At 38.5% G+C, this 15,401-nt stretch overlaps 1 protein-coding gene across 1 annotated transcript in view; it reads left to right on the top strand.

Moving 5' to 3' along the window:
* PIBF1 (progesterone immunomodulatory binding factor 1) overlaps positions 1-15,401 on the top strand; it is a 608,261-nt gene that overhangs the window by 399,646 nt on the left and 193,214 nt on the right. Inside the window, exons 14-15 of the mRNA XM_053707928.1 lie at positions 1,299-1,401; positions 14,388-14,518. Of these exons, the coding sequence (XP_053563903.1) occupies positions 1,299-1,401; positions 14,388-14,518 (234 nt within the window). The remainder of the gene's footprint in view (positions 1-1,298; positions 1,402-14,387; positions 14,519-15,401) is intronic.

The raw sequence follows: 15,401 nt of genomic DNA, 5'->3' as shown, positions 1-15,401 counted from the left end.
GATCACTGACAGAACTGCTAAATGTTTCACACTGCAGTGGATCCGTGAATGCATTATGTAAAACCGCAAATACATATAAACAGAGTACAGTGAATTTCTGATTCAACGGTATTGACTTGAATATTCAGTTTCTCATAGGACATATCGGATCTCATCAATTGAATCAGAAATGTATTTGCGGTTTTACATAATGCATTCACGAATCCACTGCAGTGTGAAACATTTAGCAGTTCTGTCAGTGATCTGTCTATAGCTACACGAGTTGCAGCCCACTGTCAGCCAAACATCTTGCATTTACAGAAGCTGCGGCTAAAAATGAAACAATGAGAAATTTTTAAATAAAAATAAAATATAAAGAATAACGTTATGTAAAATCAAACAAAAAAAAAAAACGATGCAATAAAAGTCTGACATTTTTTTTGTTTTTGAAGAGAAAGTTTTTTAAAAAAAACATTTGAATAAGTAAAATAGTATATAAATTATTATGCTTACAAAATCTAAAAAATCCAGAGAGCTAACTTAGTCAGATTCAGAGCGCAATTGACTAATAATAGCTGAACAGTGCACTGACAAGCCGGTCTCACACAGCTGTCATTCAGTGAAAACGGCTGCAGTGCAACTGAACAACTAAATCTATGAAGCTCGTTCACAAAGTTAATGAGAACGAGCTTCATAGAAGCGGCAAAGAGTTTCCCTTTTATGCGCATGCTTGGAAGTGAAGGAGTGAAGCAGGGAGTGCGCATACAGTCTATATAGACAACGCGCGTTACAACATGGCGGCTAGCACCACATTCAGTAGGCGGTGGTTTAGGGGTAATATTGGAGCTGAAAAATAATTGAGCAGATGCTAGGAAAATAAAAAAAGTAAGCAACAATGTTTAATATAATACAAAAAGGTTTTAATAAAAAGTTAATCACAGAAAAAATGATGGTGTTTAGGTTCCCTTTAAGAAATTATTCAGTTTTAAGCTTGTTAACCATGTTTCTAAACATTTTATAATTATGCTACTATACTTGAGAATTAAAAGGATATAAAAGTGAAAGGAAATGCATTAAATTATTACAATATTGCTTGCATATAACTATAGATTTAACCCCTGAAAATAGGCTAAACGCATAGATAAAATCCGTGCTCAACTGGGATCCCCAAATCACCAGCTACTGTAGCTGACAGTAATGCATTGCTGTACACCAGCCTACCTAGATACACTTTTCTGAATCATGAACGTTTTATTGTGACTTTAATGCTCCTATAATTAAATAGCCTCATTTGCTTTTATCACTTTTTATTTTTACAGTGTACATTTGGCTAGAAGACTCCTACAGCTTGAAAGACAAAACACATCACTAATGAATGATCTGGAACATCAGAAATCAAACTCAACAAAAATTTCACTGGAGGTAGTTTACTTAAACATAAACAAACTGAAAAAAAAGTATTTTACCTGTTGAAATAATGTTAAGCCTTTACAAATGAACTGATAGCGTGCCGTTTCTGCGCTATGTGATGACTTTTGGATGTAATGGAAAAATATTTCAGATCAAAAGAAATATTGCCCTTTAGACACAAATCAAACATAGCTTTCATAGCAAAATATGACAATCTTGACTAACCTGTTAGGAGTTTCTTAAAATATGCACATTTTTACTCAGAAGATTATGTGTGTGTATATGTATATATATATATATATATATATATATATATATATATATATATATATATATATATATATATATATATATATATACAGGGAGGGCAGAATTATTAGGCAAGTTGTATTTTTGAGGATTAATTTTATTATTGAACAACAACCATGTTCTCAATGAACCCAAAAAACTCATTAATATCAAAGCTGAATAGTTTTGGAAGTAGTTTTTAGTTTGTTTTTAGTTATAGCTATTTTAGGGGGATATCTGTGTGTGCAGGTGACTATTACTGTGCATAATTATTAGGCAACTTAACAAAAAACAAATATATACCCATTTCAATTATTTATTTTTACCAGTGAAACCAATATAACATCTCAACATTCACAAATATACATTTCTCCAACATAGGTGTGTCCGGTCCACGGCGTCATCCTTACTTGTGGGATATTCTCCTCCCCAACAGGAAATGGCAAAGAGCCCAGCAAAGCTGGTCACATGATCCCTCCTAGGCTCCGCCTTCCCCAGTCATTCTCTTTGCCGTTGTACAGGCAACATCTCCACGGAGATGGCTTAGAGTTTTTTAGTGTTTAACTGTAGTTTTTATTATTCAATCAAGAGTTTGTTATTTTTAAATAGTGCTGGTATGTACTATTTACTCTGAAACAGAAAAGAGATGAAGATTTCTGTTTGTAAGAGGAAAATGATTTTAGCAACCGTTACTAAAATCGATGGCTGTTCCACACAGGACTGTTGAGAGGAATTAACTTCAGTTGGGGGAACAGTGAGCAGACTTTTGCTGCTTGAGGTATGACACATTCTAACAAGACGATGTAATGCTGGAAGCTGTCATTTTCCCTATGGGATCCGGTAAGCCATTTTATTACAGTAAATAAGGGCTTCACAAGGGCTTTTTAAGACTGTAGACATTTTCTGGGCTAAATCGATTTATATATAAACATATTTTATACTCCATAGCCTTGAGGAATTATTTTAATCTTGGGAATTTTGTAAAATAACCGGCAGGCACTGTATTGGACACCTTATTCTCTAGGGGCTTTCCCTAATCATAGGCAGAGTCTCATTTTCGCGCCTGTATTGCGCACTTGTTTTTGAGAAGCATGACATGCAGATGCATGTGTGAGGAGCTCTGATACATAGAAAAGACTTTCTGAAGGCGTCATTTGGTATCGTATTCCCCTTTGGGCTTGGTTGGGTCTCAGCAAAGCAGATACCAGGGACTGTAAAGGGGTTAAATATAAAAACGGCTCCGGTTCCGTTATTTTAAGGGTTAAAGCTTCCAAATTTGGTGTGCAATACTTTTAAGGCTTTAAGACACTATGGTGAAATTTTGGTGAATTTTGAACAATTCCTTCATACATTTTCGCAATTGCAGTAATAAAGTGTGTTCAGTTTAAAATTTAAAGTGACAGTAACGGTTTTATTTTAAAACGTTTTTTGTACTTTGTTATCAAGTTTATGCCTGTTTAACATGTCTGAACTGCCAGATAGACTGTGTTCTGAATGTGGGGAAGCCAAGGTCCCTTCTCATTTAAATAGATGTGATTTATGTGACACAAAATTTAGAGAAAATGATGCCCAAGATGATTCCTCAAGTGAGGGGAGTAAGCATGGTACTGCATCATCCCCTCCTTCGTCTACACCAGTCTTGCCCACACAAGAGGCCCCTAGTACATCTAGCGCGCCAATACTCCTTACTATGCAACAATTAACGGCTGTAATGGATAATTCTATCAAAAACATTTTAGCCAAAATGCCCACTTATCAGCGAAAGCGCGACTGCTCTGTTTTAGAAAATACTGAAGAGCATGAGGACGCTGATGATATTGTTTCTGAAGGGCCCCTACACCAGTCTGAGGGGGCCAGGGAGGTTTTGTCTGAGGGAGAAATTTCAGATTCAGGGAAAATTTCTCAACAAGCTGAACCTGATGTGATTACATTTAAATTTAAGTTGGAACATCTCCGCGCTCTGCTTAAGGAGGTGTTATCCACTCTGGATGATTGTGAGAATTTGGTCATCCCAGAGAAACTATGTAAAATGGACAAGTTCCTAGAGGTCCCGGGGCCCCCCGAAGCTTTTCCTATACCCAAGCGGGTGGCGGACATTGTAAATAAAGAATGGGAAAGGCCCGGTATACCTTTCGTCCCTCCCCCCATATTTAAAAAATTGTTTCCTATGGTCGACCCCTGAAAGGACTTATGGCAGACAGTCCCCAAGGTCGAGGGGGCGGTTTCTACTCTAAACAAACGCACCACTATACCCATAGAAGATAGTTGTGCTTTCAAAGATCCTATGGATAAAAAATTAGAAGGTTTGCTTAAAAAGATGTTTGTTCAGCAAGGTTACCTTCTACAACCAATTTCATGCATTGTCCCTGTCACTACAGCCGCGTGTTTCTGGTTCGATGAGCTAGAAAAGGCGATCACTAGTAATTCTCCTTCTTATGAGGAGATTATGGACAGAATCCGTGCTCTCAAATTGGCTAATTCTTTCACCCTAGATGCCACTTTGCAATTGGCTAGGTTAGCGGCGAAAAATTCTGGGTTTGCTATTGTGGCGCGCAGAGCGCTTTGGTTAAAATCTTGGTCAGCGGATGCGTCTTCCAAGAACAAATTGCTTAACATTCCTTTCAAGGGGAAAACGCTGTTTGGCCCTGACTTGAAAGAGATTATCTCTGATATCACTGGGGGCAAGGGCCACGCCCTTCCTCAGGATAGGTCTTTCAAGGCCAAAAATAAACCTAATTTTCGTCCCTTTCGTAGAAACGGACCAGCCCCAAGTGCTACGTCCTCTAAGCAAGAGGGTAATACTTCTCAAGCCAAGCCAGCCTGGAGACCAATGCAAGGCTGGAACAAGGGAAAGCAGGCCAAGAAACCTGCCACTGCTACCAAGACAGCATGAGATGTTGGCCCCCGATCCGGGACCGGATCTGGTGGGGGGCAGACTCTCTCTCTTCGCTCAGGCTTGGGCAAGAGATGTTCTGGATCCTTGGGCGCTAGAAATAGTCTCCCAAGGTTATCTTCTGGAATTCAAAGGGCTTCCCCCAAGGGGGAGGTTCCACAGGTCTCAATTGTCTTCAGACCACATAAAAAAACAGGCATTCTTACATTGTGTAGAAGACCTGTTAAAAATGGGAGTGATTCATCCTGTTCCATTAGGAGAACAAGGGATGGGGTTCTACTCCAATCTGTTCGTAGTTCCCAAACAAGAGGGAACGTTCAGACCAATCTTAGATCTCAAGATCCTAAACAAGTTTCTCAAGGTTCCATCGTTCAAAATGGAAACCATTCGAACAATTCTTCCTTCCATCCAGGAAGGTCAATTCATGACCACGGTGGATTTAAAGGATGCGTATCTACATATTCCTATCCACAAGGAACATCATCGGTTCCTAAGGTTCGCATTCCTGGACAAGCATTACCAGTTCGTGGCACTTCCGTTCGGATTAGCCACTGCTCCAAGGATTTTCACAAAGGTACTAGGGTCCCTTCTAGCGGTGCTAAGACCAAGGGGCATTGCAGTAGTACCTTACTTGGACGACATTCTGATTCAAGCGTCGTCCCTTCCTCTAGCAAAGGCTCACACGGACATTGTCCTGGCCTTTCTCAGATCTCACGGATGGAAAGTGAACGTAGAAAAGAGTTCTCTATCTCCGTCAACGAGGGTTCCCTTCTTGGGAACAATAATAGACTCCTTAGAAATGAGGATTTTTCTGACAGAGGCCAGAAAAACAAAACTTCTAAACTCTTGTCAAATACTTCATTCCGTTCCTCTTCCTTCCATAGCGCAGTGCATGGAAGTAATAGGTTTGATTGTAGCGGCAATGGACATAGTTCCTTTTGCGCGCATTCATCTAAGACCATTACAACTGTGCATGCTCAGTCAGTGGAATGGGGACTATACAGACTTGTCTACGACGATACAAGTAAATCAGAGGACCAGAGATTCACTCCGTTGGTGGCTGTCCCTGGACAACCTGTCACAGGGGATGAGCTTCCGCAGACCAGAGTGGGTCATTGTCACGACCGACGCCAGTCTGATGGGCTGGGGCGCGGTCTGGGGACCCCTGAAAGCTCAGGGTCTTTGGTCTCGGGAAGAATCTCTTCTACCGATAAATATTCTGGAACTGAGAGCGATACTCAATGCTCTCAAGGCTTGGCCTCAGCTAGCAAAGGCCAAGTTCATACGGTTTCAATCAGACAACATGACGACTGTTGCGTACATCAACCATCAGGGGGGAACAAGGAGTTCCCTGGCAATGGAAGAAGTGACCAAAATCATTCAATGGGCGGAGACTCACTCCTGCCACTTGTCTGCAATCCACATCCCAGGAGTGGAAAATTGGGAAGCGGATTTTCTGAGTCGTCAGACATTACATCCGGGGGAGTGGGAACTCCATCCGGAAATCTTTGCCCAAATTACTCAACTGTGGGGCATTCCAGACATGGATCTGATGGCCTCTCGTCAGAACTTCAAGGTTCCTTGCTACGGGTCCGGATCCAGGGATCCCAAGGCGACTCTAGTAGATACACTAGTAGCACCTTGGACCTTCAAACTAGCTTATGTATTCCCGCCGTTTCCTCTCATCCCCAGGCTGGTAGCCAGGATCAATCAGGAGAGGGCATCGGTGATCTTGATAGCTCCTGCGTGGCCACGCAGGACTTGGTATGCAGACCTGGTGAATATGTCATCGGCTCCACCATGGAAGCTACCTTTGAGACGAGACCTTCTTGTTCAAGGTCCGTTCGAACATCCGAATCTGGTCTCACTCCAACTGACTGCTTGGAGATTGAACGCTTGATCTTATCAAAGCGAGGGTTCTCAGATTCTGTTATTGATACTCTTGTTCAGGCCAGAAAGCCTGTAACTAGAAAAATTTACCACAAAATATGGAAAAAATATATCTGTTGGTGTGAATCTAAAGGATTCCCTTGGGACAAGGTAAAAATTCCTAAGATTCTATCCTTTCTTCAAGAAGGATTGGAGAAAGGATTATCTGCAAGTTCCTTGAAGGGACAGATTTCTGCCTTGTCTGTGTTACTTCACAATAAGCTGGCAGCTGTGCCAGATGTTCAAGCCTTTGTTCAGGCTCTGGTTAGAATCAAGCCTGTTTACAAACCTTTGACTCCTCCTTGGAGTCTCAATTTAGTTCTTTCAGTTCTTCAGGGGGTTCCGTGTGAACCCTTACATTCCGTTGATATACGTACTAAACCTGGTTTTCTTCCGAAAGGATTTTAGACAAACATCTTCCTTGTTTGTTGTTTATTCTGGTAAAAGGAGAGGTTAAAAAGCAACTTCTACCTCTCTCTCTTTTTGGATTAAAAGCATCATCAGATTGGCTTATGAGACTGCCGGACGGCAGCCTCCTGAAAGAATCACAGCTCTTTCCACTAGGGCTGTGGCTTCCACATGGGCCTTCAAGAACGAGGCTTCTGTTGATCAGATATGTAAGGCAGCGACTTGGTCTTCACTGCACACTTTTACCAAATTTTACAAGTTTGATACTTTTGCTTCTTCTGAGGCTATTTTTGGGAGAAAGGTTTTGCAAGCCGTGGTGCCTTCCATTTAGGTGACCTGATTTGCTCCCTCCCTTCATCCATGTCCTAAAGCTTTGGTATTGGTTCCCACAAGTAAGGATGACGCCGTGGACCGGACACACCTATGTTGGAGAAAACAGAATTTATGTTTACCTGATAAATTACTTTCTCCAACGGTGTGTCCGGTCCACGGCCCGCCCTGGTTTTTTAATCAGGTCTGATAATTTATTTTCTTTAACTACAGTCACCACGGTATCATATGATTTCTCCTATGCAAATATTCCTCCTTTACGTCGGTCGAATGACTGGGGAAGGCGGAGCCTAGGAGGGATCATGTGACCAGCTTTGCTGGGCTCTTTGCCATTTCCTGTTGGGGAGGAGAATATCCCACAAGTAAGGATGACGCCGTGGACCGGACACACCGTTGGAGAAAGTAATTTATCAGGTAAACATAAATTCTGTTTTCTGACATTCAAAAACAAAACAAAAACAAATCAGTGACCAATATAGCCACCTTTCTTTGCAAGGACACTCAAAAGCCTGCCATCCATGGATTCTGTCAGTGTTTTGATCTGTTCACCATCAACATTGCGTGCAGCAGCAACCACAGCCTCCCAGACACTGTTCATAGAGGTGTACTGTTTTCCCTCCTATTAAATCTCACATTTGATGATGGACCACAGGTTCTCAATGGGGTTCAGATCAGGTGAACAAGGAGGCCATGTCATTAGATTTTCTTCTTTTATACCCTTTCTTGCCAGCCACGCTGTGGAGTACTTGGACACGTGTGATGGAGCATTGTCCTGCATGAAAATCATGTTTTTCTTGAAGGATGCAGACTTCTTCCTGTACCACTGCTTGAAGAAGGTGTCTTCCAGAAACTGGCAGTAGGACTGGGAGTTGAGCTTGACTCCATCCTCAACCTGAAAAGGCCCCACAAGCTCATCTTTGATGATACCAGCCCAAACCAGTACTCCACCTCCACCTTGCTGGCATCTGAGTCGGACTGGAGCTCTCTGCCCTTTACCAATCCAGCCACGGGCCCATCCATCTGGCCCATCAAGACTCACTCTCATTTCATCAGTCCATAAAACCTTAGAAAAATCAGTCTTGAGATATTTCTTGGTCCAGTCTTGACGTTTCAGCTTGTGTGTCTTGTTCAGTGGTGGTCGTCTTTCAGCCTTTCTTACCTTGGCCATGTCTCTGAGTATTGCACACCTTGTGCTTTTGGGCACTCCAGTGATGTTGCAGCTCTGAAATATGGCCAAACTGGTGGCAAGTGGCATCTTGGCAGCTGCACGCTTGACTTTTCTCAGTTCATGGGCAGTTATTTTGCGCCTTGGTTTTTCCACACGCTTCTTGCGACCCTGTTGACTGTTTTGAATGAAACGCTTGATTGTTCGATGATCACGCTTCAGAAGCTTTGCAATTTTAAGAGTGCTGCATCCCTCTGCAAGATATCTCACTATTTTTGACTTTTCTGAGCCTGTCAAGTCCTTCTTTTGACCCATTTTGCCAAAGGAAAGGAAGTTGCCTAATAATTATGCACACGTGATATAGGGTGTTGATGTCATTAGACCACACCCCTTCTCATTACAGAGATGCACATCACCTAATATGCTTAATTGGTAGTAGGCTTTCGAGCCTATACAGCTTCTAGTAAGACAACATGCATAAAGAGGATGATGTGGTCAAAATACTCATTTGCCTAATAATTCTGCACTCCCTGTATATATATATATATATATATATATATATATATATATATATATATATATATATATATATATATATATATATATATATATATATGTGTATATATATGTGTGTGTGTATGTATGTATGTATATATATATATATATATGTATATATATATATGTATATATATATATATATACACACAGTGTGTATATATATATATATATATATATATATATATACACAGTGTGTGTATATATATATATATATATATACACAGTATATATATATATATATATATATATATATATATTTAACAAGTAACAAAGTGAAGCACTCACTGGACTTTGGATATCAAAGTGAAATATTTATTTAGTGACGTTTCGGGACCTCAAATGTCCCTTCTCTGACAAACAGTGTGTACAAATGAACAAACTTATAATGGCCTGTAGGCCCCTCCCCCAATCCGGTCACTAGTCTCTGGAGACCGTGTGCAAACCATAAGGGGCTAAACCATATGGGTAACCCAAACAAGTCAAGTCATATGTTATAAACTATACATAAAAATGGCCATAGCAAATGTGCATATCAAATAGTATAATGTAATCTTACAACCAGGTGTCTATATAGATAATAAGTGTTCAGTGATCCCACAACTCTCCAATTTCCCAGCCGGTTTCTGCCCCGGGTTTGTGTTTAAATGGAACAGTCCATGTTATTAGTAGTTCCATTGGACAATTAACAATGCCGCCCATATCCAGGGTAATCCGTTGTCAGTCATTGTCATGAAAACTGTGGTAAACCATCTGTGAGAACGCTCCCAGTTCCAATTACATCATCCCCACAACATTGTTCCATACACCTTAATCTGCATCATAATGGTCGATCCGGCCACTGACCCAGCCACCAAAGATCGCTCCAAATCACAGCTCATCTCTATACTATCTAGAGCCTACAGTGTAAAACCCCTAGTAATCTGATCATCCTCTCTGTCAAACTAAAGTCAACGCCGTATCGGCACCAGACGTTTCCACCACTGCCATGGAGACCACTCCCCGTAACCTCATAGGATCCCCAGGAGCGCCGCTCCTCTCCTATAGGTTGGGAGCCCGAATGGGCAAGACAATGACATCACTCGCCCAAATGTTGATAACATACCAGTCAGATCCAAAGATGCCAGCGGTATTACAAGCACAGCAGGCGAAGATCATCTATCCCTTTAAAAAAGATATCCGAAATCTAAGCCCCAGTATAGGCAGTGTGTTATGCCTAAGCACCTCCAGGCATAAACACCAGAGTCACCCCCTCCAACCCGACAAGTGACGGTGGTGAGAGTGCATATACCTTTGAACTTTTGTTTATGTTTATATATATATATATATATATATATATACACACACACACACACACAGTATATATAAAGAACCATTTAGCTGTTACTGGTTCTTTATCTACTAAAGTTTTTGTTTTTTACCTTTTCTACACTGCTTCAGCCCATGACATTGAACGTGTAATTTGTTCCAAAAGTATCATGTTTATGCAATACTCTGCAAATAATTAGTTGTCTATGCATACTTTATTATGTTAAAGTGCAGCAGCATGCAGTATAGGGTATAGCATACATCAATGGAGTACTGCATATCGCACCTTTACAGAGATTAACATTTGCTTTAAAATGCACAAGGTATTGTAAAATGTGTTTTCCCTTACAGGGAAAGGGATATGAAAGCCAAACATGTGCTTTTGTGATTCATACATTTTTTATAAGTTTCCATTTGACTTCTATTATCAAGTTTGCTTTGTTCCCATGATATTATTTGTGGAAGAGATATCTAGGTAGGTGTCTGGAGCACTACATGGCAGGAAAAAGTGCTGCCATCTAGTTCTCTTGCAAATGGTTTTGCATAACCAACATTGCTGGTTATGTAAAACTTAAAGTTTAATTTACTATTTTAAAGGGCTATTTTTGCTTACTGAAAGCACCACCCACCGTTCAAATAGAACTGCGTATATGTCTCTCTGCACACAAAGATCAATACATAGGTAATGCAACTTGTATAATGGGTGGTGATTTCAACGAGCAAAACCAGATATTTTTAATAATAATAAAGTGATGAGCAACTAAACTTGTGATCTGCATAGCTTTATGTCAAACCTGTGCCTAGGGCCTCGTTAATGTTAAGAAACACTTTTTACTAATCCGTTTTGTTTACAAATGGACACAAACCATGTTTTTATTAAACCTATAATCTGGAAAAATATCATGATGTTATTATGATTCCATCTGTAAATCTTCTTCAGTTTTCCCTAATGTAAGTTTGTTAACCCCCAAAATGTGTTTTCTTCCCCCCTCTGGCCGCCCATCTCTTAAAGGGACAGTAAACGCCTTGTAAATTCAAGACATTTCTGTTGTCTTGCTATAGGATGACAGACAAATCGAAATGTTTTTAAAACCAGTTGTTATTCTGTAGCTCCACCCACCATTTGCCTTATTTCAAGGAGTGATCTGGTCTTTAGTCTGCAGACAACAAGTCATGGTCACAATTGTAGTATAAAATGCATTGTTTTGCCGTTTTTATCAGTTAAATAAAATAAGGAAAAGGTATATTGCAGGGTTAAAAACGATATGAAACCTATTTTCTTCAGTCATGATCCCGATAGAGAGAGATTTACTGATGTTATCATATTTGCTTTATACTTTTAGAATCCTTTTGCTAAAGGAGCAGCAATGCACTACTGGGAGCTAGCTGAATATATTGGGTGAGACAATAATAAGAGGCATGTATCAACAGCTAGCTCCCAGTAGTACATTGCTACTTCTGAGCCTTCCTAGGTATGTTTACCAAAAAAGGATACCACGAGCACAAAGACAATTCTATAATAGAATTCAGTTGGATTTTTTTTTTAAATTATATGGCCTACCTGAATTATGAAAGAAAAACATTTGGGTTTCATGTCCCTTTAACCCTGAGAAGTCAGAAAGGTGCATGTAAAGTTCTAAAAATTAGAAATTTACATGAAAGGGGGACAAAATAAATAATAAAAATAAAGTTTGTAAAGTTGTTTCACTACGCATAACTAAATATGTTATATATAAAAAAACTCTGTGTTTATTTATTTTTCTCCTTATCTATGTTTCTATTGTATGTAGCAGTGCCAAATCCTACAACCTGTTCTATTCAGTTCTATTCAGTATGACTGAGTAGGCAGCAATAGAATTCTCTGCTACTTATAATAGAAGTGATTTCCAATTGGCTGTACCACCTGGCTTGTGATGACTAAAATTGGTGGGGGGGTAAAAAAAAAACTGGGGCAAATTAGAGCCTCAGATATAGGATTCTTATATTAGTAGATATATATCATTGCAAATTGTGTTGTTTTTTTGGGGGGGCGGGGTTATTGCAGTTTTGTGTGTCTGTAAGTGCTGCCATTTTAGCTGTAAATCAAACAAAGAAAAATATATGTTTGTGGTATTGTGATAAAATCTGTGCTTTTGTTAACTCAAAAATGATCAAATGCCACCAGCCGTGTCCTGTCATCATTTACAAGTAAAAATCTTATATTATTAGTGGCTGTAAGCTATAGTGTGCGATTACTGTTGCCGATTTTTCAATTAGTTTTTTCACTCCGTCTTTGAAAGACAAACATTTTAAATATGCACTAATTAGCAGGAAAAAAATGCTTTTGACTTTATGTGGTTTATGTTTTCCATTTATCTATTTACAATATTAAATAACCATGTATTGTAATGGTACTTCTTACAGAGAGAGGTTTTCCATTATTTACTGCAAAAACAACTAACCATGTCTTGCCACTCTATAAGCAGCATTAGAGTTTTGTTTAGTATCATATTCTACAATGCTATTTCTGTCTTCAGTATAACTTAGGCCACATCATAGTGCGCATTGACTATTATTTGTATGTGTCTTTAGTATGAGGACAGGTGTATTTTTATCTAATGTGCCATAAAAGAAACCCAACTGATATATATTTTTCTTAAAATGGTTTTAAAATATTTTCTAAATATATGTTTGTTTTTACAAAATAACATTTCAAGCTTCTGATGGACATTTTAGCTAAAACAAAAATTCATGCACAAGTATATTTTCAGCTTATTACCTGTCTGGCTAATAACGTCTTGTACACATGTAAGCTTTATGTGCCACTATTAGAACACATGGACCAGACCAGCGCACAAAATTAAAATTATGACATTTTACCTGAAGGGACTTGAAACTCAAAATATAAAATGTTTTTATGAATAGTATAAAAAATGCAATATTCTTTTTATTTTATTTTTTATTTTTGCTTAATTTTCCATTATTTGTGTTTTATACACTACCCCCAGAGATGCTAAAATGTATACTGCTGGCTTCAGTACTCTAGCCTTGCAACATGCTACAAACTGATTGTTTGATCAGTTTAGAAGCTACTTTATATAACTGCATTACAAAACAGTCATTTAGTTAGCAAAATTTGCATTAAGTGCTTTTGAAACCTTTATAATGAATGCAGTGCTTGGATTGCTTAGTTTGTACTATACCTATATTAAACAACGTCTGTAAATAAAGAGAAATTCCTCGGGGTAATATTTGTACACCTAAATTATATTGCAATTATATCAGACCCTTATTTTCACAATATTCTCTTGAATATAATTATAAATATTTATAAAATACAGAAAATATGTCCCTTAAACATATTGCATTATTTTACAGTCAAAAGAAAACTTATCAGTCCTGACCACAACTATTGATTTACCATTTTCTCACATAATCTTCTTCAGCTAGAACTAAAATGAACAGTAAACACCTTGTGATCACAGTATATTTATGCAGTCTTCCAATAAATGAACGTATCAGTCTGTATGTTGTTAGAAGAGATTAACTTGTTGTTTGATGCAATGGTTTTTCAATAGTCAAACTCCACCCACTATTTGAAGGATCCAATCCAGACTTGAGTCTGCAAAAGAGAGGCTTAGCCCTGTCATTGTGCTAACAAAATGTCCATTATTATTGTTGGTTTCAGCAGAAATGATGACTATGAATGAGATAAAGATAAGTGGCAAGGTTAGGCTTGTAAAGCCTGCCATCAGATCTTTTAGTTTTCAGGACTGGAAAATACGCACTTTTCAGATCTAAATGAGAAGAACAGGGGGCAAAATAAATACAGTATATTGCAAACTCTTTTTTTTTATACATAATTAGGCATTTGAATTACAATCTCAAAGAGATTTTTGTCCCTTTAATGTTAAGGAGCACTTTGTAGTTTCGAGCAGGTCAGGAATATCACATAAGTGTATGGTATTCTGCTTCCTCTGTTCAGGAGGATAAAAGATATAGGCAAGTGGTGCAAAGAAATACATGGCAGATTGCTTTAGGCTTGCAAGACTTTGTGTGTTGTCATTTTATTGATGTACAAATATTGTAGTTTTTTTTCTTTAATTGTTATTTTCAATTAGTATTTTCCTATATCTTTTAAAGCTGGAGAAGGCCAACTCCTTGTTAAATCAAGTTCAGCAGCCCTATCAGTACCTCATTGAGTCCATACGTCAAAGAGACAGCCAGATAGATTCACTGAAGGACCAGAATTCACAGCTTGAACAAGATGTCAGGTAAGGATACAGACATAAATACCACACAGACAAATGCTTTTATTCATTTCTTTACTAAAGATGCAGTCATCACATTTGTTTTGTGTTTTACACATCTAAATATTCCTACGAAAAACATTAAAATCTGCTTTATGGAGTTTTTTTGCACAAGCGGTCCCAATCCCCTCCTTTGATAAAAGGTTTGAAAAGCTTTGCTTTATTTCACTCACAAATGATTGTGTATAGAAGTGCATGCATGTATTATGGCTTGGAAGTACTGTGTAATGCTATGCCAGTACTGGGCTGGAAAACCACCATTTTTAATTTATGGAGAGAGAAAAAACTCCCGGGACAAAATGTGTATAGGAAACAGCCCCATGTGTTACTTACTTGCTGCAGTTTTTTATATTAGTTACTTTCCAGTCCTGACAATGCTCATTTGATTAGTCAGAGGTTACTATATTTTCTTGTTGGTTTTTTTTGTATGATTAATTTGTAGATGTCCTCAGTTTAAAGACACTCTTGTGCCATATTAGGACATTACTCATATGATATAAGTTTTTTATTTTTTTAATCATTTATGTTTCTTAGCTCATTTACTTGCTGAGACCACAGTTTTAATGTTTAACACTTACATTTACATAGCTTGAGTCCATGTTATGAATATCTACTGGGAACAAACATCGAAAATAATGCATCCCTTTTATAATCTTCTGGTCAGAGTTACTTATTTTCTGGATTTTTACCCCAGTAGCAAACAATAACAATAATCCTAACCCTAGGCAATTACAATCTCCCCAGAATTAAAACAGAGATTGTTTAATGAAATATTGAGTTTTTGTCTCAAAATGTTTGTTTGCTGATCCTGCTGCCAGATACCAAAAACCCTAATGTAACTTTTCAG

Source organism: Bombina bombina, chromosome 3 (assembly GCF_027579735.1).
Source record: "Bombina bombina isolate aBomBom1 chromosome 3, aBomBom1.pri, whole genome shotgun sequence".
In the NCBI taxonomy this organism is placed as follows: domain Eukaryota; kingdom Metazoa; phylum Chordata; class Amphibia; order Anura; family Bombinatoridae; genus Bombina; species Bombina bombina.
Note: the sequence above shows the minus strand (reverse complement) of the source record. Positions and strands in the feature narration are given on the sequence as shown.